Raw genomic sequence first — 26,609 nt, forward strand, 5'->3', positions numbered from 1 at the left:
GTTCTTGAGAAAATAATTTATTTTCAAAAATACACCCCAGGTCTTCAGTGTATGTTAAGAATAATGCGTATGGAAAGATTAAAGTCTTAGCTTTTAAATAAGAGTTTCCAATTTGGGGATTCCAGATAATTATAAAAAGTAAGGGGAAATCAAGCTCATTTTAAGTGTATTAAAAGTCCAGCAGGAATCATACATTTGTGTAAAGGCAAATGAAAAATGTATGTTTCTTCCATTTTGGCTGTAGTTACATCAGCTCAGTATAGGTACTCTGGTCCCTAAGGGCTGATTAGAAACTCCAGCTTGATCTTTACATATCACTGGAGAACAAAAACATGAGAAAAAAAGTTTTTTGCTTAACTGATGCAGTGTGAAAGAAGTGATAGGATCCATGGGAGAAAACTAAATACATGTATCTTGATATTTAAAGATTATAAACCGTGACGTTATCCATTTGATACAGCTGGACCAAGTGAATTAGGTGGCTCCTCGAGTGTTAAGACAGAAAACTGACCTGAAATAAAAAGAAAATAAAAATTAAATTGCATGAAAATGGTTCAGTTTTTGAGATAAAAATCATCTTTTATTTGTAAGTAATTCCACTCAGAGACGCTGTGAGAGGGAAAGGCATCAGCTTCCATGAAAGCCCTGTGCTCCTGGTATTTGATCAGGGTCCAAGTTCAGTGTTCATGTCGTTCAAGCACGGGGAGCCTGCTGTAGTTTAATGCCGTTTTGTTCGCCCTCAGTTTCAGTTCCTCTCATCTCCTGAGTGGCAGGTGCTTTTGTAATCTGATGGAGCTGATGACAGTTTGGTCTTTTCGTGAGGGACAATATAAATTGAATTTAGTAACTTCTTTTATGGGTACAAATTGATATGAATCTAAATAAAAAGTCTAAAACTTTTATGGAAACTAGAGGTCCCAGATCCAAGGTTTACCTCAAGGCATTAGAAATGTAATATGGTACTAATTGTACTTCGTGTGTTCCTCATTAAATGACTTAATGGACCCTATGTCTTGTAATTTGTGTCCAGAAAGTGCTGGTAGCACACTTATCTAGTGATTGATTCTCACCGATCAGTAGTTGTGTGCACTAAGAAACCATAAATGAGTCTAAGAGTAGCGTATTAGACCACTTTGGGCTGGACGTAAGAACGATCCAACGGGGTCATAACCACTGTGCAGAGGACGACATTTCCACACGCTCTTGCTGATAGTAGTTCTGATTGAATTGCCACGAATCTAGCCACTGAGATGGTGCAGCCCCTTCATTCATTTTTTTGTTGCCCAGCAGAGGAGATCCCATCCAGAGAGTTAAATGATAGGCTATCGGAGCTGCAGAACCAGCTTGCAGCCCTAGGCTGTTTTCATGAACCTCCCCGTCCTTCCCAGTCCCTGCTCTGCTCCTGACTTCACTGAATGCAGCGACCTCACTGAGCTCCTTCCCTCTGCACCCTTCTTTCCCTTTTCGGTGGTTCACCTCCAGAGGTTAAACTCACTGTGCCCACCAGAAGTCTCTGCCTTAGCTTCACAATACCTTGGGGGGAAGGGCACTTCTCTGGGCACTGCTCATGGGCCCTGCACTGAAGTAGTTCTTCGTTTTTAACTCCCCAAATTTGTTTCTTATATTTATAAGATATCTTTTGCATTATGTAGGAATTTGGGATAACGTAGTAGTCCAGATTGATTTACAATTCTACATGTGTCAGCTATGAGTGCTGGGAGACTCAGGCTTTAGGATTGAAGAGTGTCTTTGTGCTCAGAACTCATGTGACAAATTTCTTAAGCTCCCATCTGTCCTGTAGCTCACAGTTGACTCCCAGAAGCTGCCCCATCGTTGTAAACACTGTGAAATATTCTTTAGAACTTCTTCAGTTACACCATGTTTTCTGAAGGCTTAGGACTTGGACTACTCACCTTATTCAGGTGTAAAAATATCATAGATTTTTATAAAGAAAAAATGTACCAGTTTTAGTTCTGCATTTTGAAGACATTTAGGATTATGTTAACTTTTCTGACCTTTGAAGCACTATAGGTAAAAGTGTTCTAGGAGAATTTGATTAGTTGTTCCATAGAAGAAAAGCAGTTAAGACATTGCCTGTATGTATTATTTCCTGTTTTTATCAATGGCTCCCTTTAACATCAAGCATTTCTCCCTCAGACACAAAGATCTTATTTTATGTTATTTATTTTTTTATTATGTCCAGTTAGCCACTGTATATAGTACATCATTAGTTTTTGATGTAGTGTTCAATGATTCATTAGTTGCATATAACACCCAGTGCTCATCACAACACATGCCCTCCTTAATACCCATCACCCTGTTACCCCCTCCCCCAACCCCCCCTTCCCTCTGAAACCCTCAGTTTGTTTCCCAGGATCCATAGTCACTCATGGTTCATCTCCCCCTTCAGATTTCCCTCCCTTCCCCTATGGTCCTCCGGGCTATTGCTTATGTTCCACATATGAGTGAAACTATATGATAATTGTCTTTCTCTGCTTGACTTACTTCACTTAGCATGATCCCCTCCAGTTCCATCCATGTCGATGCAAATAGTGGGTATTCATCCTTTCTGATGGCTGAATAATATTCCATTGTATATATGGACCACATGTTCTTTATCCATTCGTCTTTTGAAGGATATCTTGGCTCCTTCCACAATTTGGCTATTGTGGACATTGCTATGAACACTGGGGTGCATGTGCCCCTTCTTTTCACTACATCTATATCTTTGGGGTAAATACCTAGTAGTACAATTGCTGGGTCATAGGATAGCTCTATTTTTAGCATCTTGAGGAACCTCCCTACTGTTTTCCAGAGTGACTGTACCAGCTTGCATTCCCACCAACAGTGTAAGAGGGTTCCCCTTTCTCCACATCCTTGCCAACATTTGTTGTTTCCTGTTCTGTTAATTTTTGCCATTCTAACTGGTGTAAGGTGATATCTCATTATAGTTTTGATTTGTATTTCCATGATGGCTAGTGATATTGAGCATTTTTTCATGTGAAAGACCTTGTTTTTATTTTAAAGCATCTTTTAATTATGATTTATCCTGTTATTGAAAATTAATTACTAATGTTTCATCTACATATAATTGTGTTGATGCATTTTCTACCTGCTATCCAACAGATTTTGTTCCATAACATGGCAAAATATTATAAAGAAGCTGGAAGCTTAGGGTACTTATATTTAGCTCTTCCAGATGTGGATTTTAATCCAGCTTTGTATTTTCCCTTAGATTTATTCCCCAGCCCAAAGTTAGATCCCTGGGATAAAAAGCATTCTTGTCTGAAAACATTTCATTATATTTTACTTATGTGCACATGGACACACATCTCTACATGGTACTTGTAGTTTTTTGTTGTTCATTTTGATATATTGACTCTACATGGTTTGTGTGCTAGAATTATAAATATTATCTGTTAATTGGTTTGAAAATGATTAACTGTTTGACCCAGGATACTGGCAGTAATTCTATTTCCAGTTTGCTGGAAGAAACAAGTTAGATGTATTGTGATAAGAAGAGGAAGTCTCTCAGCTATATCTCTGTTAAACATCGTCCTGAAAACGGATGGTGTTTTATTGTGGCATTGTGCCTGAGCACTCACAAGTATTTTACAGAAAATTCATAAAAGATATTTATCTTTATTTTTCTGAAAAAATGGCTACCCTGTCTTTGAGGCATATTCGGACAGCCCTCTATGTGTATAATACACTCGGTTATCCAAGGGCTGCAAGGCACTGAAGCTACCATAAAACAGAGCAGGATGCTATTCTCTAAGACCCACTTAGATCAAGAATTACTTCACTCCAGCACTGCTATTTTCTCATGGGAATTTAACCTCAGGAGCTAAAAGTGACCTTACAATTCATGGAATTTAATGATGCATGAGATCAGCTATTAATAACATAAAAATTACTTATTAATTTAAAGCTATTGATAGTGAATATTTAAAGTATTTCTTAGAAGTTACCAACAAACATAAAAAATACCAACTCCCTCACACCTTATGTTCAAAGCAAACCAAACAGATTCTCTCATATATGTTTCACATTTTCTTCTGGCTTGCCTTTTGAAAATAGTGCTTTCCTGCTGCTATATTCACATTTTTAGCTCTACCTATCCCTATAGTCTCATTTTAAATACTACCTTTTTTATAAAGATTTCTAATAGATCTCACAGGAAATAATTTCACCCCAGTCTGAATTCCTACTTGAGAATTTATTCCACTTCATATGATTGTTATTTTATTGCAAGTCTTAGCTCACCTGTTATACCATAGGCCATTTGGAGGAAGGATTTGTATCTGATTCGCCTCTGAGAATCCCTTTCTTCCCCTCCCCCTGCCTATACGCAGTGCCCTGTAGTTGTTATCTGCTCAATAAATACTGGTAGAATGAATGAATTCAAAATAAATATTTAAAAGTTTGTAGAGGGAAAATCAGATGATTCAACAAATTATAGTTGTTGTGGCTAGAGCAATTGAGGAACCAAATTTTAATTTTATTTAAATTGAAATAGCCACATTTGATACGGCTTCCATGTTGAAAAACACAGCTCTGAAACTTAGAGCAACCATTGAAATTCACACTGTTTACAACACTTCAGTTGGGCTGGGACTGGGGTTCACTGGGATAAGATCCCCTGGATTGTGCGAGTGTAGGGCCGACTCTTAATTTTGCACTCGAGGCTGTCTCACCTTAGTTCCAGACGTGCGTTTCAAAGACTATTAACAAGTTTCTTACCACTGACACATTGCCTTATTTTGTTGAATCCCCATTAAGCCACAGATAGCACTGGGGCACCATTATGGAAACTTGGATTACTTGAAACTCATTATTCGAGAATAGTATCAACTATAAAATGGATTGTTCACAGATCTGAGAAATGTCCTTTCCACTATTGTGGGAATCAAGACATGTTTGCTTTTACCCTGCCACTGTCCCTTGGTAGCTTCTTCATTATCAGATCGTCTTTATACAATCAAATCAAATGTAATCTCTTCTGTGAACTGATACTTGTTGCTTTTGTATTTACTTCTCCTGACAAAATTAGATTTGAACAGTGGTTAAGCAGTGTTACCTAAACAAGTTATTTAACTTTCCTAAGCCTCAACTCCTCTCCCAACACCTCCCCTCAAAACATAATAATGCTAATAACTAATTCATATTATTTTCTTAAAAACTCTTTAATGAGTGCCTGCTGTATGTCTGGTATTTGCATTCAATGCAGATAATTCTTGCAGCAAGGGAGGTTTGGCTTTTCGTTATTTAAAATAGATCTAGGTCAATAATTACATAAGCAATTGCGATAAATGCCTGTCATGACTGCAAAGCTCCTGTTTTAGAATCTGAAACAGAGCAGGCATTTGTTAAATAGTACTTTTTAATATTATTCTATTATTATTAAGGCTGAGAGTCCAGAGAATGAATGAGTTAGTATGGCATTACTGTGCTAAACAACTGTAGATTTATTTCACTATAGTTTGTTGATTAAAAAAAAACAACAAAACTAGAATCCTCTCCTCCATTTGCTGTTGGAATCATCTCCTTCATGAAACAATGATTTGCTCAAATATACCTTATAAGGCCCTCCCAGAGCTACAAATGAAGAAAAAACAAGTTTTGTCTAATCGCCACAAGTGATAAAGTTGCACACCATTGTGTTTTTACATCCACAAGTAAATTACATAAATAGACTGTGTGGGTTAAAGGATTGTTAACCAAAGAAAAGTTGAATTTTGAATGTTGGTGTCCACCAGCTGAATGGTAGGATATTGCCTTTTTCATTTTAATGTTGGTAGTTTTGAACTGTGATAATTTGAGGCAAGGTTGATATCGTGATTTTTCTCCCTTGACAGAAATAATGGCTTTATGGAACCCCTTTCTTTTCTTTACTTGCTTATTGCAATCCAGCAGAACAACCACATTTACAACTAAATTGGTAATTGACTATTTGGATCACTGTTCCCTATGCAACACTAAATCCGTGAGTAATGATTCAGGAATTAATAAGAAGCCATATAACTTAAAAAATGCACCACCAATTTTATGTTTACCCAATGAATTGATAAATCCAGAAGGAAATACTAGATGGGTGCTATCAGCTGTAAAATTAGAGATAAGATATGAAGAAAGTGTAGCATCCTTTTGGTTGTTTGCAGATGAGTTACCTAGTTTGAAAGATTCTTAGACTTCCCTTTTCTATTTTTTTTTTTTTAAAGATTTTATTTATTTATTTGAGACAGAGAATGAGAGAGAGGGAGCACATGAGAGGGGGGAGGGTCAGAGGGAGAAGCAGGCTCCCTGCCGAGCAGGGAGCCCGATGCGGGACTCGATCCAGGGACTACAGGATCATGACCTGAGCCGAAGGCAGTCGCTTAACCAACTGAGCCACCCAGGCGCCCCCTTTTCTATTTTTTTTTTATGAAAATTTCACTGATTGATTTTTCCACTACTGGGTGGATAAACAATGAAGAAAAGTGACCCTCCGTTTAGTCAACTTGCATGCCTAAAAGAGGAGCACCAAAATGATATGGGGCCTTCGGTTCTTTTCTAGTTATCCATCTTAACATTTTCTGCTGTTTTTAAGAAAAATGAGCATTGGCTCTATTGGAATCTCTGGTTAGTCAGAGATCCTCAGTGTTGACCATATACTCTCCTTGTGTTTTTAAGGGTGATAAGAAGTAACAGACAACATTTGTTTCTTACGAACTCGTTGGTTGTACCGAATATCATTGTTGAGTTTTTCTATGCCATTATCACTGGTGTATTCTGACACTGCTATAGAACCAACACTTGACATTTCTATAAACTTAGTAATTATTTAGTGCTTTCATTAACTACTCTCATCTCCTTCCATGCACAGATAAAAAAAAAAAAACAAAAAACAGTGGGAGATGGAAGTCAACTGATATCCAGTCTTCTTACTGACCCCATTTAGCATGGCTATTAAACATTGAGAAATAATCAGCTTTAGAAAAGCAACACCCTAGTGACTGTCTGTTTTTGCTAAGTCTGACATAAATTTTGGAAACCTGAATTACCCTCAAGCAATTTAGTTCACGACATATAATCAATAAATTCCTTATAAGGAAATACAGGCATTTAGGCCTACAGATAAAGTTTGCTTACTTGCATTAAGCCCAGAGAAAAAAGATCACTTGAAATCTTTAAAGCTCCTTTCAACTCTACAACTCTGATTATGAGCAGTCTGACAGTTACATTATATCATGACAACATCTTCAGGTACCTCAGTGCTAATTCTCAAATTACCCCTGCCTGCATCTTGACTTTCAGTCTACGTTTGACAAAACAGGAATTTGATATTTTCTAGTTGATCATTCTGGTATCTAAACTGACATCTTGTCATTTTTTTATTTATAAATTTCAGTTTACAAGCCAGCACTTCAAAGACTATTTACAGCTTCCTGGCTTTTGGTCTATAGTCATTCTTTCACCTTAGTAACTGGCTAAGGTATAAGCATCTAAATTTCTCCTAAGTAGCTTAAGAAATCTAAAAAAAAAATTTGAATCCCACTGATAGAAGCTTAAAAAACAAAATATCAATCTTCATTAAAATGTAAATTTTCACTAATCATTAGTTTTTTTATTTGGAGTGATGATCAAGCATTTGTAGGAAATGTATAGAATAGATGCTCTTTAGTCCAGTGAGACCCACACACTACTCACCCTCCATTCTTGTCATCAGCATGGCACCCTGTTAAGTTCCCAAGTTGCATAAACATATCTAACGCCTCTCAAAACTTTTTGGATGGTCTGAGGCTTATCAATAGTTCTTAGTTAGCTAGTCTGTTACAGATAAAACATCTTATAGAAAGTTTTAATGTGATGTAATTAAATTATAGGTCTTAAAATTCTGTTGATGTCTCTAATCTCATTTCCATGGTCAATTATTGGATTCTCAGGGTTTACCTATGGTTTTTACTACAGCTTTATTTAAAATAAAAGACTCCTGGGTGCCTGGGTGGCTCAGTTGGTTAAGCAACTGCCTTCGGCTCAGGTCATGATCCTGGAGTCCCAGGATCGAGTCCTGCATCGGGCTCCCTGCTCAGCGGGGAGTCTGCTTCTCCCTCTGACCCTCCCCCGTCTCATGCTCTCTCTCTCTATCTCATTCTCTCTCTCAAATAAATAAATAAAATCTTTAAAAAAAAATAAAATAAAATAAAATAAAAGACTCCTTAATAATGGTAATATGTCATATTAGTGGATTTTATCTTATTTATACCTGTTCTCTATTAATAATAACCTCCTTGTTTTAGGGCCCAGATTATTTTTTATTTTGTTTTAAACTTTTTAAGATTGATTTATTTATTTGAAAGAGAGAGAGCATGCGCACGAGTGAGTACAAGTGGGGGGAGGGGCAGAGGGACAAGCAGACTCCCAGCTGAGCAGGGAGCCTGATGCAAGGCTGGATCCCAGGACCTGAGATCATGACCTGAGCCGAAGGCAGACACTTAACTGACTGAGCCACTCAGGCACCCCCCGCACCCTGATTACTTTTTAAGTTCTTAGTTTGAAAAGTGTTCTAAGTAAAAAATAGTAAACGCTTATGTTTTAAAAAAAATGAACACCTAAGTACTTGTAATCCAGATTTAGAAAGGCAGGATCTGTTTCCTCAGAAATAACCACTCTAATGAAGCTGATTCTAATGATCCTTTTGCTTTTTATTATAGTTTTACCACATATAAACATTTATTTAAATTAGCTACTATTTAATTTTGTTTTTAAATTGATACAAATGGAATCATACTGAATATATTCTTCTGTGTCATGATCTTTTTTCCTTGGCATTGTGTGTTTGAAAGTCATATGTGCTGCTGTATGTAATGGTTTGTTTTAGGTTGAGTTCGCTGGAGAATTGCATGCAGATGTGTCACCTAAGAGTGCTGTAAAGCAGTGCTGTCCAGTAGAACTTTATGTAATGGTGGAAGTGTTCTATATCTACACTGCCTTATATAGTGGCTATTGCCAATAGCCACATATTACTATTGAATACTTGAATTAATTTAAATATAAATTTAAATATTTAGTAGCTACTGGGCTAGTGGATTTGACATCTCAGCTCTAGAGAGATGTATCTATAAAAAAGTGGGAAAGGCAAGATCAGGCAGACAGAGAAGCTGACTTGCAATATGATTATATCAGAGAGCGCCGCGATCCTACAGGAAGGAGGTGGGATTGCTCTTCAGAGCTGTCCCCAGCTGAGGCAAAGCAACTGAGCTTTGGCATCATAGCATAAGCTGTGCTTTAGGTCATTAGTGCTTTATCTTAAGAGAGGAAGAATCACTTCCTTGCCTCTGAGTGCAACTCCCAGTGAAGAACACAACTATAATCCTTTAGCAACCATTAGTATCAGTGGCAAGGGGATTGTGCTTGGCCCTGAAGAGGGAATTTGAGCAGAGCACCACAGTAGCTACTACACAGCTAGACATTGGCTTTCAGTATGCTATGGAAATTCCCTTATATAAATAAATCACAATTTATATATACTACAGATGATAGAGAGTTGGGCTAGTTCCACTTTAGGGAACTGTGGCTCTAGTAAACAATGTGTCTCTAAGCATTTCTGTATATGTCTCCTGGTGAATGAATGGAAAAGTGTCTCCAGGAGATATACCTATAAGTGGAATTACTGGGAGTTAGAATATGTATGTAATTGACTTCACATAATAATGTCAGTCTGTGTTCTAAAATGGTTGTATATTTTGCAAATTACAACGCTTCATTCAATGTCTCAGTTGTGTCAACTGTGAGAGGCTTACTCAGAATATCTGTTCAACTAGTCAGCAAGACAAACGGGGTTTTTAACATCATCCCCCTCCCCATCCCCTGAGTAAAGTGTAAAAATAACTTTTACCCTGCAGTGGTTAGCAGAATTCTAAGACAGTTCTCAATGAGTCATGCTCCTTATATAGTGCTTTTCCCTAAAGTGTGGGGGGAAACTTTGACTTGCTTCTAGCCAACAGAATATGGCAAAACAAACAAACAAACAAAAACCCCCAAAACCCAAACATAAACCTAAAACAAAAATTTAAACCCATGATTAGATTATGTTATAGAGTAAAGGCAAAGGACTTTTACAGATTGATTAAGGTCCCTAATCAGTTTGGCTATGAATTAATGAAAAGAGAGAATACTAGGTAGACCTGACTTAATCAGGTGACCCCTTTAAAAGGAACCTTGAATCTTTTCTGCGGCCAGAGAGATTGTCCTGCTTGCCTTGAAAAATCAAGTTTCTCTGGGTTCTCTACATACAAGGAAATTAATTCTGCCAATAATCACATAGACCTGCCTCAGATGAGATCCCATCTCTGGCTAACACCTTGATTACAGCCTGGTGGGACACTGAGCAGAGTACCCAGTGATGCCAAGCCTGGATGCCTGACCCATAGTAACTGTGAGACAATACATGTCTGCTATTTAAAGCTGCTAAAATTGTGGTAATTTATCACAAAGCAACAGAAAGTAAATACACCTGCTTAGCAGCAAAATTTCTGTTTATTGCAATTACAGAATCTTCTTTCCTCCATCAAATTCATTTCCTTGAGTCTTTCATATTTGGAAAGAAAGATTTTATTTCTTTCTTTAAGAGAATTTTTAATCCATTGAAAAGAGACACTGAGTATACTTCAAATTGTTGTACTATAGTATCCAGTAGTAACTGCTTCCTTTAAAAAATTACATTCCTTTTTTTGAGAGAAATTATTTATTAATTTTAAGGATAAAATATCTAAAAATCACTTTCCTGAAACATCTAAGAATAGCTGAGCTTAAGAAGATAAAATGTACAGATTTTCACACTGCTTCAAGATTCCTTTAAGGACAAAATTGGTTTTGGAGGATAATGACAGAAACAAAAGGAAAATGCGTATGACACCTAAAACATAGCCAGAAAAAGCCTACAGAGAGTTCACATTTTATAGAGAACAATGGGGTTTATATTAATTCAGATCAAACCATCTGCTTAGACAAATTCAAATATGAGTCACGTTTTATTCTTACTCATGTAACATCTGTAAAAATGGATGCTCCTGATAACTGGTTCTTCCTGTCATACTTGGGGTTCTTTGAAAGCAGAGCCTAAGAAAGGAACTTGCCAGTAGTTTGAGACATGACCCCAGAAAGAGAAGTATAGTAGGTAGAGAAATGAGATACGGAAGTCAGAAAAGCAAGAAGGGTGCTAGAATGAAGCTGCTTGTTGTCTCTCTTATCAACTGAGGCTCTGTTCCTTTGGGAGCCAACTGGGAAACCACATAGAGCACACCTCAGAATTGTTCCAATGAAGGATGGGGAGTGTAATGGGTTGAATAGTATCTCCCCAAAAGATATGTCCACCCAGATCCTCAGAATGTGACCTTATATGGAGTCAGACCTTTGCAGATGTAATTAAGGTAAGCATCTAGCGATTAGGGTAAGGTCCTAAATCCAAATAGAGATTTTTTTTGTAAGAGAGAGAAAAGAAGACACAGACACACAGAGAAAAAATGAACACGTAACTGTAGAGGCAGAGATTGGAGTTCTCCATTTGTAGACCAAAGACTATCAAGGGTTGCCCAGTCATCAAAAGCGAGGAGAGAGACGTGGAAGGAATTCAGAGTCTCTAGAAAGAAGCAACCCAGCCAACACTTTGATTTTGGACTTCTCACCTCCAGAACTGTGAGAGAATGTATTTCTGTTTTTAGCTACCAAGTTTGTGGTAATTTGTTATGGTAGCCCTGGGAAGCTAATACAGCGAGGTTGAGCTGTTGAGCCTTTCACACTTCTGGGCTACACTTGAATGGGACAGAATGGCTGCCTCTGACTTTATAAGTAGCCCCAAGCAGCAAAGCAGAGAGAGGTTGCAAACAAGTGCTTGATGTGGGACTCTGCCAAGATACATGGAATTATTCACCAGAGATGCATTGATACCAGGTGGGCTGAAGGGATGTGACAGTGTATCCACAAGCAACTGCTTCACTCCTCCAGCAGTGATTTAGAGAGCCAAGTCGCTTCCTTATAAGTCTGCCATCTTAAACATGGTACTAAGGTGGTTGTGCTTTTGCATAGCAAACTAGAAGAAGAGAAAAGAACATAGTGGATTAGATATGGAAGGTTAGTAGGCTATAGCACTTCTGTTCACATTCTACTGGCTAGAACTCAGTTTTATTTCCACAACTAACTGCAAAGGAAGCTAGGAAATAGAATTGTTCTGCTTATCTATTGCTGTGTAACAAATGATACCAATCTCAATGACTAAAAAAAAAAAATCATCTTGCTCATTAATCTATCTTTGCAATTTGGACAGGGCCGGTTGGGATGGCTTGTCTCTACTCCGGTCAGCACTAACCGAAGTGGCTCAATTAGGGCTGAGGGATCCACTTCCACGATGGCTGACACACAAGGCTGGAAAGTTGGTAACAACTGTCATCTGAAAGCTCAGCTGAAGGTGGTTATCTTGCACCTTGAGTTTATTTCCATGTGGGGCTCTCCAAAGATTCATTATCTTTGTATCAAGTTATATTGCACTCACTCCCAACACCTACAAAATTCTTGTGCTATTACAGTTTCAGGCTCATGCTTGAGGTTCAGGATTACTCTAAATCATGTCCAGATGGAGATGAAGCTCTTTGGGTCCCGTTTCTGAAGTGTGGTTCCTCTTGATCTAAGTATCTGGAAACTACAGAGCCAAGTTGTCGGCTCCTCCCACGTGCCCAATATATAATGGTGAGATAGAAATAGTATAACTGAAACAGATATTTCTGTTCAAAAATAGGAGACACGTGACAGTCACTTGTCCATAAAAATCCTGAAATCTAGCTGGGAACATGTTGTCAGTTCTTAACTGGAGCTCAGTCCTGCTGTCTGGGAATTATTCTCTGTGACTCTTGGCTCCATTTGCTGGGCTTGTAGCCTTGCCCTTGGGTCATTTATCCTGTTCCATAAGGGACAGCTCATTGTTACAACTGAGTAGTCTTCTAGTCTGCTTCCTGCCCATAGAAGTCTGGAGATTCAAAGTCATCTTTTCATTTTATACTGACCTAATTCTTTTCTGTCCAAGCTGATATAATTTATTTCAATATCTGTGGGCATTCCATTAGACAAAAACGGCACTCATGTTTCTTACTGAGATAGACATTCTTTGCCATGGGTGGAAAATCATGGGCTAAAGGACAATGCACTTAAGATTCTTAGAAGTCTTCCTGTCTAGTTGAAAGAAACTACAAGGCACAAGAAACTACAAGATTCTTACAAGCCATTTTTTTTTTTTAATAGCAGAAAAATTCAAAGAAGAACTTCCTCAAGATTCTTAGAAACTCTACTAGGTATATCTTAAATATTCATAAAGCTCTCAGAAAACTTGCTTTGGACCTAAACATCTTGCATGATCTTAGAGTCATATCAGTAAAGCGCCCTGGATTTGATATGTTCCCTGAAGCTATTTTGCACATTGAAAGCCTTACCTTCTGGAAAGATTAAGGATGAGAAAGTTTTACTTTTGAACCCAGGAAGTCCTGGTTTCTCTATATTTCCTATAAACTCTGCCTGGAATTTGTTGATTCCAGGCAGAATTTGTTGACAAATTTTCCCCACTAAGTAACAGGAGTCATCTTTTACCTAGCCTAAGATAATTTCTTCACTGTCCTTCAAGTTCTCCCTGACAAGTCCTCTGATTTCATTAATTACCTTCTTGAAACCCTTCCAGCTTCTGCCTACCCCCACTCAGTCCCAAATCATTGCCACATGTTTTAAGTTTGCACTACGTTAATGCTCCACTTCCAGTATCAAATTCTGTTTTAGTTATCTGTTGTTGAATACCTAACTACCCTAAAACTTAATGGTTTAAGATAGTAACAAGAGCTTACTGTGCTCATATATATGCAGTTTGAACAGGGCTGAGTGGTAAAGTCTCATCTCTGTTCTATGTGGCTTCAGCTGATGTGGTTTGACCAGAGCGGAAGTTCTACTTCCGACATGCTTACTCATATGGGTAGCAAGGTGGTGCTGGCTGTCAGCTGGGAACAGTACCAGATGTGTCAGTTGGTTCTTTTCCACATGGACCTCACCACAGAACTACTTCAGCATTTTCAGTTTAGTGGCTGGATTTTAAGAGCAGGTGGTCCAAGGGACAGGACTTGGGAATCGCCGGTTTCTTAACACCTCAGCCTGAAAACTGACATAGGTCACTTCTGTTGTATTCTGTTGGTCAAAGTCACCCATATTCAAGGAAGGAAATATAAACATACTTTTTAATGGAAAGATTATCAAAGAATGTAAAGTCTTATTTAATCTTCCACAGTAATGTGGCTGTGTACTCAAGGAAAAGGGAAAACTGGAACAGCTATCCAGTTTCTGCCACAGTTTATTCCAAGCATTTAAAATAATATCCATATAGTGCCTGGGTGGCTTAGTTGGTTAAGCGTCTGGCTCTTGATTTCAGCTCAGGTCATGATCTCAGGGTTGTGAGATGGAGCCCTGTATCAGGCCCCACGCTCAGCAGGGAATCTGCTTGAGGATTTCTCTCCCTCTCCCCTTCCCCTCAACTCCCACATGTGCATGCTCTCTCTCTCTCAAATCTTTTTAAAAAAAATAAAAAATTTAAAAATTACAAAATTAAAATATAAAATAAAATCAAACAGTATCCATACGTATGTTCAGGCATATGAAGTTACAGTTACACAAGATGAATTAAATTCTAGATATCTGCTATACAACATAGTGCCTATAATTAACACAGTGTGCATTTAAAAATTCGTTAAGAGGGTAGATCTCACGTTAAGTGTCTTGTAAGTGAGGCAAGGGGAAAAGGCAAAGAGACATAAGGAAATTTGGGGGGTGATGGATAGGTTTATTACCTTGTTTTTGGTGATGGTATCATGGATGTGTGCATATGTCCAAACTTATCAAACTATACATTAAACCTATGCAGTTTTTGTTTATTACTTATACCTCAATAAAATTATTAAAAATAGTAACCATATATTTTTAAATCAACATCATATCAAGTGCTTAAAACTTATGGGTTATGTTTTCTTCTCTGTAAATTTAATTATAGGCATATAATCATAGATATACTAAAAAGAGACTCAGCATGTGGTCAATTTTTAGGTACAATGTAGACAAGGGATTTCCTATATGCCTCTTAACACCTAACATCTGGTAGTTTATAACATTTGGAGAGATCTGATATTTAGAAAGTTTCTCCTTACACTGTACCAAAATCTTCTGTATTGAAAATTTTACTCATAAATACCAGTTTTTTTCTTGACCACACAAGACAAATCTAATTTATCTTTTAATCTTTTCCTATATGACAGCCCATCATGTATTTGAAGTCCACTGTCATGGTACCTCCTGTGTTTGGTCTAAGCACTGATAGTTCTCTTAAAGGTGTAGTATCTTAAATGGAAAATAAATGCCAGCTACATGTGACCTATTGCATTTTTCCTTTTTGATGTAAGTTTAATTTATATAAAGAGAAAAGAGCAAAACTATTAGTTTACCCACTGGAATACTTTTATATTTAAGGAACTTTCTTATGCATCTCTCTTGGGATTCTCAAAAGAGTGTTATCAATTAGGTAGACTATATACCATATGCCATCAAATTTAATTAAAGGCAAGTATTCACCTGTTACAGTAATAAATATCCTCTTATTGAAGATATTCTACCTATATACTTGCTAGAATTATCAGAAACAGAGGATTGGATATATATAATCCTATTTCAATATTAGATATCTGAAATTGAAAAAATTAAATCCTTTTCCAAATTGTACACATTAATGTTAAGCTGAGAAAATATAAGTTTCTGATTCTGTGTTCAATGATTGCTTTTTCAATTACACCCTGCTGTTAAGTAATTTGTATATTAAAATCTACATTCAGAGTTATGACAATTTATAGTTGTGTATAGATCACTTAACCATGTACAGTCTATTCAAATTCAAGGAACCGTTTAGTGCTGTTAAAAGGCACTGAGAATGTCCAATCACTTTGAAATGCAGTTTTGGCGATTTAAATGGCAAGATATCTTGGACTTACTGAAGCTGAAAGGACCTAGTAAAGATTCTTTAAATATTTTGGCTATAGTTAAAGTGAATTATTCTAATACATGCAATTTTTTTCTAACTAGATTAGCATATTTTTAATTTTCAGTAATTACTCTTATTTAAGGCCACTAGTTGCTCAATTTTTATTCTCATTAGCAGCATCTATTAAGTTATTTGAGTAGAACAGTAATTTCCCAAAGACTATTAATTTAAAAAAGTAATGTTTTACAAAGGATCTAGCATAGGAGTTATCAACACTTGGAAGAGGCACCACATAAATATCCAGAAAGCTATTCATCCCCTCTTAAAATTCGGGAGCTACATGTAGTTGGAAGTTTCTTAGATGTAAAGTGAAACAAAAGTCTTTTGTTATACTGACAAAATGCAAAATCTAGCAAATCCATGACTGATACTAGTTTTTAGGAGGAACTATATATATCACTCTTCTTCCTAAAATAAAAAAAATAAGGCCTATTTTTCCCTGCCTTAATTACAAGTCAGGACTCATGTTCCTGTGAACATGAGGATTTCAGAAGAGCAGAGCTGAATGTGTAAGTCCAGATTCCCAAGCCGTACCTCTGTTTACCCTGATTTTGTAAGTCTGCAACAGTGTCTTTAAAGTCAAATGTATTTCTCAAAAGCAACCCAGGTGATTCAGATGTACGTGATCTATGGACCAGACTTAAAAAAACACTGGTCAGTGGCTGCTTTGAATATAGTCTCAAATTTCACTCCTTACTGTGTTTCTTTTAGATTCTCAGTGTTGTAGTTCACGTTGCCCTAGGCACTTTTGCTATGGATTTAAAAAGCCAATTATATAATAAATCATGGATTCAGTATATGGACTGTGCCCCAGCTGTCCCAGAGAGACAAGAGGGGACAACTTTATTTGCACTGAAACATTAGAGTTTCCTGATCCATGGTATGGCCAGAATACTAAGGGCTATTCATTAAATGGATGATCAAAATCCAGCTCATTCATCCTAACTTCCTGGAATCTCTCCCATTCATATGCAAATTTAAGTGACTTACTATACGCCAGTAAAATTCAGTGGGAGAAGGCGGCATCTCTGACAGTGGCATTAAAGAACAATAGTGGAAAAAGACTTTTGAAGCAGGTAGATGAAAGGTGATGAAATTGTAAATCCTCTAAGTGGTGAACTGAACTTTGCCAGAAGGAAAAAGAAAAAATAGTAATGGGAAGTGTTGATACCACCTTCAAAAGGATGCTCCATTTATACACACACACACACACACACACACACACACACATACATATGGAGACTTAGGTCATCAATTAAAATTATTGTTTCCATTTATCAGTGGCTCTCAAACTTTTTAATTAGGGGAGATGTCATAAGCCCTGTTAATCAGTAACTTAATTTGCTTCTTTATGACTTAGCAAACAAAACCCAACTTTTTTTTTTATACTTGAATAATTTTTAACGTGAGGAGAAGGGAGGGTAGAGCAAAGTAGGCTCCCTGGAGAACATGAAATTTTCAAGGTCTGGGTGTTCTGACTTTTAGGACCTTATGTGACCTTGGATGGACCACTTTAAACCATGTCAGCCTTCGTTTTCTCCTCTGTAGAACACAGGAATTACAATAATTGCTGCCTTTTCAGTACTGTAATGTGATCACAGAACAAAAAAAAGAGATATAGTGATGTGAGGGGCGGGGTGTCTATGAGCTCTTGGCAAAAGTTGAAAAGAAGTGAGACAAAAAAGATTTGCATTTTCTTATGCCTTTCTGTTTCTTTTCTTCCTTCCTCTGGACCAAAATAAATATTTGTTCCAGCACTTCAACCACTCTTGTCAAACATTTAATCTCTTTCTCTTTTCCTACTTTTACTATACCTCAGTAGCAAATCCTTGACTTCTAAATCCAGTGCTGCAGAAAACACATGATTATCCCGAGTAGTGATACTGTAAATTCAGGGACCCACTCTCCACAAAGATCCCAAGCTACCTGGAGGTGCCACCATGGGTCCAATTTAGATTCTCTGTCATTCCTTGCGGGGCCTGTTTCAGATCTTTACTATTTACTCCTCTTCTCTCAGGATAGAAATTCCTAGCTATTCTTTCTCACCATCAACAAGACTTACCTGCAAGACTATCTCCTGACTCAGAAGAAGCCGTGTTCTTCATTTGTTTGAGGCCAATTCTCCCATGTACACTCTGGATCCATTCTTTCCCGTTTCAACTTACTCCCCCATCTAGGTCTCTCTTTCATAAAATTATATTTTCCTTATTCATATTTTTCTCCAAGGTCTTGCCTCTGGCCTTATATTCTCCCTCTCTTTGAGTAATCTTATTTACTTCATAATTTCAATTACCACATATATCCTGGAATTCTTCTAGCTACATCAGCAGTCCAGGATGTTGCTTTAAACTCCAGACTTAATTACCTGATTAACTTCTGGATAGTTCCATTTGATTTCTCCCTCCCTCTCTTCTTTCTCACCACTTAGGCAATGAGTTCTGTCAATTTCACTTATTAACCATTTCATAAATATTTTCATGAGTCTATCAGTTTTCCTCATTAACTATTTCATTAGTTTAACGTCAATTAAACTTCCTGCTACTGCCAAATCATTTAAAACAAAAATGTAATTAAGTAGTCCCATGTTTGGAATCTTCTAATGGTCCTCCATGAAATATGGTTTAAATGTTAATTCCTTGATGTGACACACAGGTCCTAAAGGATTTGACCACTGTATCTATCTCTGCAGCCTTTTGTTTCCCAAAGTAAGTTCAGAGGAAGATTATTCTTCAGAAAGTTGTGCAAGAATGGGATATAGGGAATAGGAGAGGAGTGGAAGGCTTTGTCAAGTTCAAATACATTTGAGGAACTAATGCTCCATTTTTAGTTCTCAGAATAGTGTTTTTCTTTTTCTTTTTTAAAGATTTTATTTATTTCACAGAGAGAGACACAGCGAGAGAGGGAACACAAGCAGGGGGAGTGGAGAGGGAGAAGCAGGCTCCTTGCTGAGCAGTGAGCCCGATGCGGGGCTCGATCCCGGGACCCTGGGATCATGACCTGAGCCGAAGGCAGATGCTTAACCGACTGAGCACCCCCAGAGTTGTGTTTTTTAAAGTAGTCTCTGAGCTAGTAGCACCAGCATTAGTAGGAACTTCATTATATATGCAAATTTTCAGGCCTCACCTTTGACCTGGTGAATCAGCAACTCTGCGGAAAAGACTGCCAGTCTGTGATTTAGCAAGCTTTCCTGACAATGCTGCTGAACACTAAAGTTTGAGAACCACCATCTTCGAGAATCACAGTGCATATTAGCATGTTACTCCAGGAATCTAGAAATAATTTATTTAACTTTGTTTTAAGCAAGCATTTTCTCACTTGATTTGAACATGGATTGTGTGTGTGTGTATAAATAATGCTAATATCCACTAGAACCAATGATAGAGAAACACACTCTATCAAAAGGCTACATACTGGGGCGCCGGGGTGGCTCAGTCGTTAAGCATCTGTCTTCGGCTCAGGTCATGATCCCAGGGTCCTGAAATCAAGCCCAGCATCGGGCTCCCTGCTCAGTGAGGAGCCTGCTTCTCTCTCTCCCACTCCCCCTGCTTGTGTTCCCTCTCTCGCTGTGTCTCTCCGTCATGTACTTTTGCATTTCAGTATCCCCTTTCTTTACTGAATATCTTCCCCCAACTCTTGTCTAGCCAACTCCTTAGAGGAGGTGTTTCAAAATTATATACTTATTAAACAAATACATGGAATGCCATACATTTTATAACAGACTTAGAAGTGTCGTGTAAGTCCCACATTAACATGAACATGGCATCTGTTATTTTGATACTTTTGTTTTTTGCATGTAATGGTTCTCTCTATATGGAATATCTTCATATTTTCTCACTTGATATTATAAAAATATAGTGTATATCTTGTCAGCTTGTCTGGTAGAGCTTTTCTGTATTGAAATATCCTTTATAAACATGACCATTGGGAACTTTCTTCGGATGATCCTACACCCTGGCAACTTTTCCACGTTTGCTCCTGTTATACTCTCACAGCTTTTCTCGTCCCTTTCCTCAATAATCTATTAAGAAAATAGTGTTTAGTCACTATAATTCTAATGATCATAATCAAAATCGATCTGCTAAATTATAGTTTTATAAACTGACTATATTCCCATTTGTTCCTTGTCATTAATGGGTTTATCATTATATATTATAGAGTATAAATATATGAGATACATTTTTCCTATCATAAATATTAATTTGTAAAGGTTTCAGTAAATATTAGCATACTTATTACTAGCTTCCTAAATTTCTTTCTTTTTTTTTTTTTTGAGATTTTATTATTTGACAAAGAGACACAGCGAGAGAGGGAACACAAGCAGGGGGAGCGGGAGAGGGAGAAGCAGGCTTCCTGCTGAGCAGGGAGCCTGATGCGGGGCTTGATCCCAGGACTCTGGGACCATGACCTGAGCCGAAGGCAGACACTCAACGACTGAGCCACCTAGGCGCCCAGCTTCCTAAATTTCTACTACCATTTTTTCTGATCATAAGATCAAATGCCCTATAGACTTCTAGAATATTAATAAAATGTTGCTTAGAAAAAAATTAATCTTTAAGAAATCTGGTAAATATTTCAATATACATGATTGTGTACCCCATCCTTTTAAACATGTAGGCCATTAAAAGTGCACTATTAAATTAGAGATACCTTGATTTATTATGATGTTATGTGATACGTGAAAACTTAATGATTCAACACCAGTTTGGTTTATTCTGGGGAAACATACAGAATTTGATGAAAAAATGGTACCATCTATAATCCTTTAATGTCATAAAAAGGAGTAATGAAAGTAGAATTTGCGACAGCTAAGGAATTTTGGAATTAATACATATTCAACTACTTTATTCTCTCTTTCTTCTGTATTACTCTTTGCAGAATGGCAATAAGTGACTTCACATGTCATCTAGAGTATTTGCTTTCATTTAATCACATTACTTGAAATAAGCTAGACATATAGCTTGTCTGTATACACGTCATGATGATTAATGACAGTATTAAGTTCAGATGCATTTGAGAAACAAATGCTGTGGCCATCAGAACTAATTTTATTTACAACCTTTATAATCTACCAGGTTCTCTCGATTTCTAAATACATCATAGAAGAAAAAAATCTATTGAACTTAATGTAATGAGTAATCACATTATTGTGACAATAATAAAATCTTGTTCACCAAAGAAAGATAAATTTAAATAGAAAATGTAACTTGAAAGTAGGCAAATCTGGATATTTGTAAGCCTGTATTGCTGCCTGATTTTCTTCTTGAAGATCTTCTGATGTGCCTTGATGTACCTCAGGAACTGAAAGAGGAAACCTGCCAAGAAGTTTCAAGTGGTTCTCTGGGACCACATACACAAGGTTCTTAAGAACCTTTGGAGAATGCTTATAGTTCATTCTGGCAGTTTGAAGTAATTTGTGCCAGCCACTGATTTTTGGACTAATTTTGCTCTCCAACATTTAATATCTGTTGTATTTTGAGCATAAAGGTAAATTTTTCAGATATCCTGGACCTATAAGCTTATAAATTATTTGGCAGAAATAATTAGGGGAGCCATATGCTTCCTACTTATTTGTACACTTGAGTAAAAATGGTCTCTGCCTTTATCTTTTTTGCCTAATTATTTAAAGTAAATAGAAAATAAGTGCTCTCAGATTACCCACCAAATAAAAGAATTGTGTTTGTTGAGTATGACATTGATACATGAAATATACAAGATTGTTATTGTACTCTGTTCATCTCATTGTAAACTTAGATCATCCTGGACAACACTCTCAGAGGTGAGAGCTGAAGAATTCATGAAGCATGATAAATCAAGGATTCAAATATGATTTAAACATACATACACACGAGAAAGATATGTAACTTTTAGTTAACTAGATGCATTTGTGAGTGGAATGAGAGTGGTCCATGCCATTCATAGAATATTTGTATACTGTAGACTTGAACAGTACTGGCTTTGTAACCAGCCTTGAGTTCTGTCCACTTACCACCAATGTGACTATGGACAAAATATTTAGGCAGGATAAATTATACACAGACATACACACACACACACTTGTACACACAGAATTCAACCTCTTTCCTTGGAAGAAGCCACATTAAAGGGCTAATTTTAAAATAATTCCTAAGATCATGAACTGCAATTAAGAAAGAGAAACCTCCAATTCAAAACCAAAGGATGTAGAAATGCAAGCCTGGTCTGGCCATTGTGACTTTATCCTATGGGATGTCGTTCAGTGAAGAATGGAAACCTGAATTTAATAGCTTTGGCTCACATGACCTAAAAATTTTTCTGTAACCACTTTTCTCTAATCCTTCCATTTGACAATGACAAACTAAGTCATATCATTTAACCTTTTCTCTTGCATGTTGCGTGACCTTGTGAGCAGAGTAAGAAACAGGACATTCCTCGGGAAGATCAGGGACCGACCACCAAGAATTTGGATTTTTGGCCCCAACTTATTACACTGATGGTCACTATTATTGATGAGGATAAAACTGCCTATACACCTGTCCTGAATCAGTAAGTACATTGTCTTGGAAATGAATGGGTTTTATTCCACTAAAGTTGCGAAAACATAAAATACTTGAAGCATGGTTTATACTCTTATTGGAAAAGTGTTTTTTTCCAAAATTAAGTTATATAAAGCAGGACTTTTGTACTTTTAGCAGTAATATTAATTTGGTGATATTATGAATTTTTAGTTCATGCCCCATAGAGTGAGATTCTTTGGATATAGAGACAAATATTTCCCCGAATTTATTTTTGTTTGATGTAGAAAAGTTTCTTTGGTTCCTTTCATAATTATCTCCTTGTCTCAAAAAGAACAAGAACAACAACAAAACCCCACAAAACTATCCCATTGCACTTCCCCCAAAACTAAAAAGAATGTTGTAAGTTAGTATTAAACATATTTCATTGTGACATTGTAATAATAAAGATTTGTCGAAAGAAAACCTGCTTTCAAAATAGTTCTATACCATGGATTTATTGCAATATGTAATAGAATAAGTCCATTTTCTCAAGTAACAATGTTAAGCCTATGCCCCCATGCATAGAATTTGTAAATTATGAGGAGATAGATGAACAGATCAATTGAAATTCATGGCTATTCTAGAATAACAGATTCTAGAAGAGTCTAAAATTATTAATTTATCAAAATGCCACTTGCTATGAGAACTTGGGCAAATTATCTAATTACCCTGGGTCTCAGTTTCCTCATATATTACTAGATAATATCCAATATCCAGTCCAGCTTTAGTGTTGCATGTTTAGGATTTATTTTATGCCTACATGTTGACGGCTATATAGCAAAAGCAAAATAACAGCTGAGTCTGTGAATCAAGCACTTGTAATGTGATTAATGGAGAGGGTATCCTGACATATTGGTAATACCTGAAATGCTCTGGGCAGCAGGCATAGCAGAAATAGACAAACTATGAAGTAGAGCATGAAGTAGATTCAGACTTACTATAGAGAACTGGTTTTATTATTTCTCTGTAATGGCCAAGACAGGGTCAAAAAGCTTTTGTTGAATCCAACTGAAATTTTATTTACAGAAGGAATAAATTTTTAAGTGTCCCAATTTTCATCCTTTCCTTGTTTTTTAACCACTGATTTTCATCTGCCCTCAGTACCTAATTGTGGAGAAATTGGTCCTCTTTGATAAGCAACCATGATAGCGTCATTAGGTTTGCCTTTATACTTTCTTCTCACTTTCCCCGTTATACTCACCTTTTCTGCCTGAAGACCAGAGTACCTCCTGATGACCCTCTATAGAGACACTGCTGTATTATTGTCTTCTGATAGCATAGGACCATATCTTCTCTTCAATTTTTTTTTATTATTTTTAAACTATTTATGTATGTATGTATGTAGGGGGGGAGAGACAGAGAGCATGAGCAGGGGGAGGGGCAGTAGGAGAGGGAGAGAGAATCTCAGGCAGAGTCTATGCTGAGCATGCAAAGCCCCACACGCGGCTCAATCCCATGACCCTGAGATCACAGCCTGAGCTGAAATCAAGACTGACTGAGCCCCCCAGGTGCCTTTCTCTTTTAATATACCACAGGTCCTTGGCTCATCCTGGGCAGCTTGATGGAACAGATCTGTTTTCTCCTTCATTCTTCAGACCTTCTTTGAGACAGAGTAGATTTCCTGAAGAGAGATAGGGAAATCAATACTTGTTTTGTGTCCTTGAGCTGGTATAGGCCATTTGGTAAATGACTGTTGAATGAAAGCGGACATCTCCTCAGAAATGCTAATTAAAAGTTATATGAAAAGATTTTACTTCTAATCAAAGAAATTCTTTACATTTACCAAATACTAGAAATCTAGTAATGACTAGTAAAAGATATATCCTAAAATCATGGAATCAATTAAAGTTTCCCAGAATTATTTTTAATCATATACACTGTGAAACATATACAAATATTTTATTTGACTTTTTGGAACTATATTAAGAGAAATGGAGGAAATACATTTAGTTACGGCAAAAATAAAATCTAAATTATGACCTAAATTAAGTGTACTAAATATAAAATGGAGCAATGAGACAAGGAAAGGATGTCTTTGTTTTGCTTTTTATTTTTGTTTTTAATGTCAGAGTTTAGAGTCACTTTTTTTTTCTATGAGAACCTAGCCCTAAAAAAACTTGAATGCCTTCCTGGTATTTGGAACCTATGTTTTATGATTGTATTTGCTCAGATTTTGAGGATGTTTTAAAGACTTATTCAAATTTTATGACAATTTATAATAATTATAGAATGAAAACTTGGGAAGAGGTTTTTTTTTCTATATTAGTATATATCCAGGCATATATATTGGTTGAATGAATGAAGAAATTAAACATTTATATGTAGTTTACATCTGTTCTTTCTGTTCCTCCTTCATTATTAATTGGTGCACTAGAGTATTTGAGCAATATTTATTCACATTTTAAAAATTTTATGAAGTAGCTTTCTAGATGCTTATAGAAATCTCACTATTTTATTGAAATTGAAAACCATTGGGGCGCCTGGGTGGCTCAGTCATTAAGTGTCTGCCTTCGGCTCAGGTCATGATCCCAGGGTCCTGGGATTGAGCCCCACATTGGGCTCCCTGCTCAGTGGGAAGCCTGCTTCTCCCTCTCCCATTCCCCCTGCTTGTGTTCCCTCTCTCGCTGTGTTTCTCTCTGTCAAATAAATAAATAAAATCTTAAAAAAAAAAATAAATTGAAAACCATTAAAGTATTTTCAGATCTTTAGGTGTGGTTCTCTCTTTCCCTCTTTAACATGTATTGAGGTATAATTGAATACAATAAAACTACACGTTTGAATTAGACAATTTGATTAGTTTTGGCATATGTATCTAGCTACAAAACCCTCACCAAAATCAAGATAGTGAATATCTATCGTGCTAATAAGTTTCCATATGCCTTTTGTAACCCGCCCCAGGCAACCACTGGTCTGCCTTCTGATACTATAAATTAGTTTGGAAATTTTACCCTTTTATGTAAAAGAATCATATGTACATTTTTCTGGTCTGATTTCTTTCACTCATTACAACTGTTTTGAGATTCAAACAGGTTGTTGTGTGTAGGAATACTTTGTTTCTTTCTATTTCTGAGTAACATTCCACTCTAAGATGTACCCCAAGATGTTCATCCATTCGTCTTTTAGGGTTAGGGTCAAAAATTTTTTTTTTCTAGATTAGGTTGCTATGAATATTTGTTTACAAGTTTCTGCATAGACATAGTCTTTCCTTTCCTTTGGGTCATGTGGTAGGTACATGATTTGTATTCTTAAAATTGCCAAACTACTTTCCAAAGTGGTTGTACATTGCCAAAACTTCATATGCTTAGGATTTGTTTTAGCCATTCAAATAGCTTTATAGTGGCCTCTCATTGTGGTTTTAATTTGCATTTTCTTAAATACTGATGTTGACTATCATTTCATGTGCTTAATTATAGTCTATATATCTTTGATGAAGTATCTGTTCTTTTGCCATTTCCAAATTGGGATGTTTATCAATTTATTATGGAGTTATAATGGGCCGATATATACACTAAATAAGGATCTGTTGTCAGATATAAATGTTGCAATATTTTCTCCTAGTTTGTGCCTTTCTTTCCATTTCCTTACTAGTATCTGCTGAAGAACTTTTTAAAAATTTTGAAGGAGTAGTCTAATTTATTGATTTATAATTTGAGCTTTTTGTGTCCTATTTAAGAAATCTTTGCAACACCCACAAGCCAACATTTTTTTTTCTTTTTTTATTTTTATGTTAATCACCATACATTACATCATTAGTTTTTGATGTAGTGTTCCATGATTCATTATTTGCGTATAACACCCGGTGCTCCATGCAGAACGTGCCCTCTTTAATACCCATCACCAGGCTAACCCATCCTCCCACCCCCCTCCTCTCTAGAACCCTCAGTTTGCTTCTCAGAGTCCATTGTCTTGCATGGTTCATCTCCCCCTCCAATTTCCCTCCCATTCATTCTTCCCCTCCTGCTATCTTCTTCTTTTTTTTTTTTTTT

At 36.7% G+C, this 26,609-nt stretch overlaps 1 protein-coding gene across 1 annotated transcript in view; it reads left to right on the forward strand.

The window, feature by feature from the left end:
• Positions 1–26,609, forward strand: part of UNC13C (unc-13 homolog C) — a 479,061-nt gene that overhangs the window by 268,611 nt on the left and 183,841 nt on the right. The window contains exon 12 of the mRNA XM_081831864.1: positions 22,479–22,612. Within this exon, the coding sequence (XP_081687990.1) occupies positions 22,479–22,612 (134 nt within the window). The remainder of the gene's footprint in view (positions 1–22,478; positions 22,613–26,609) is intronic.

Source organism: Leptonychotes weddellii, chromosome 9 (genome assembly GCF_054177405.1).
Source record: "Leptonychotes weddellii isolate Sample4059 chromosome 9, ASM5417740v2, whole genome shotgun sequence".
NCBI lineage: Eukaryota > Metazoa > Chordata > Mammalia > Carnivora > Phocidae > Leptonychotes > Leptonychotes weddellii.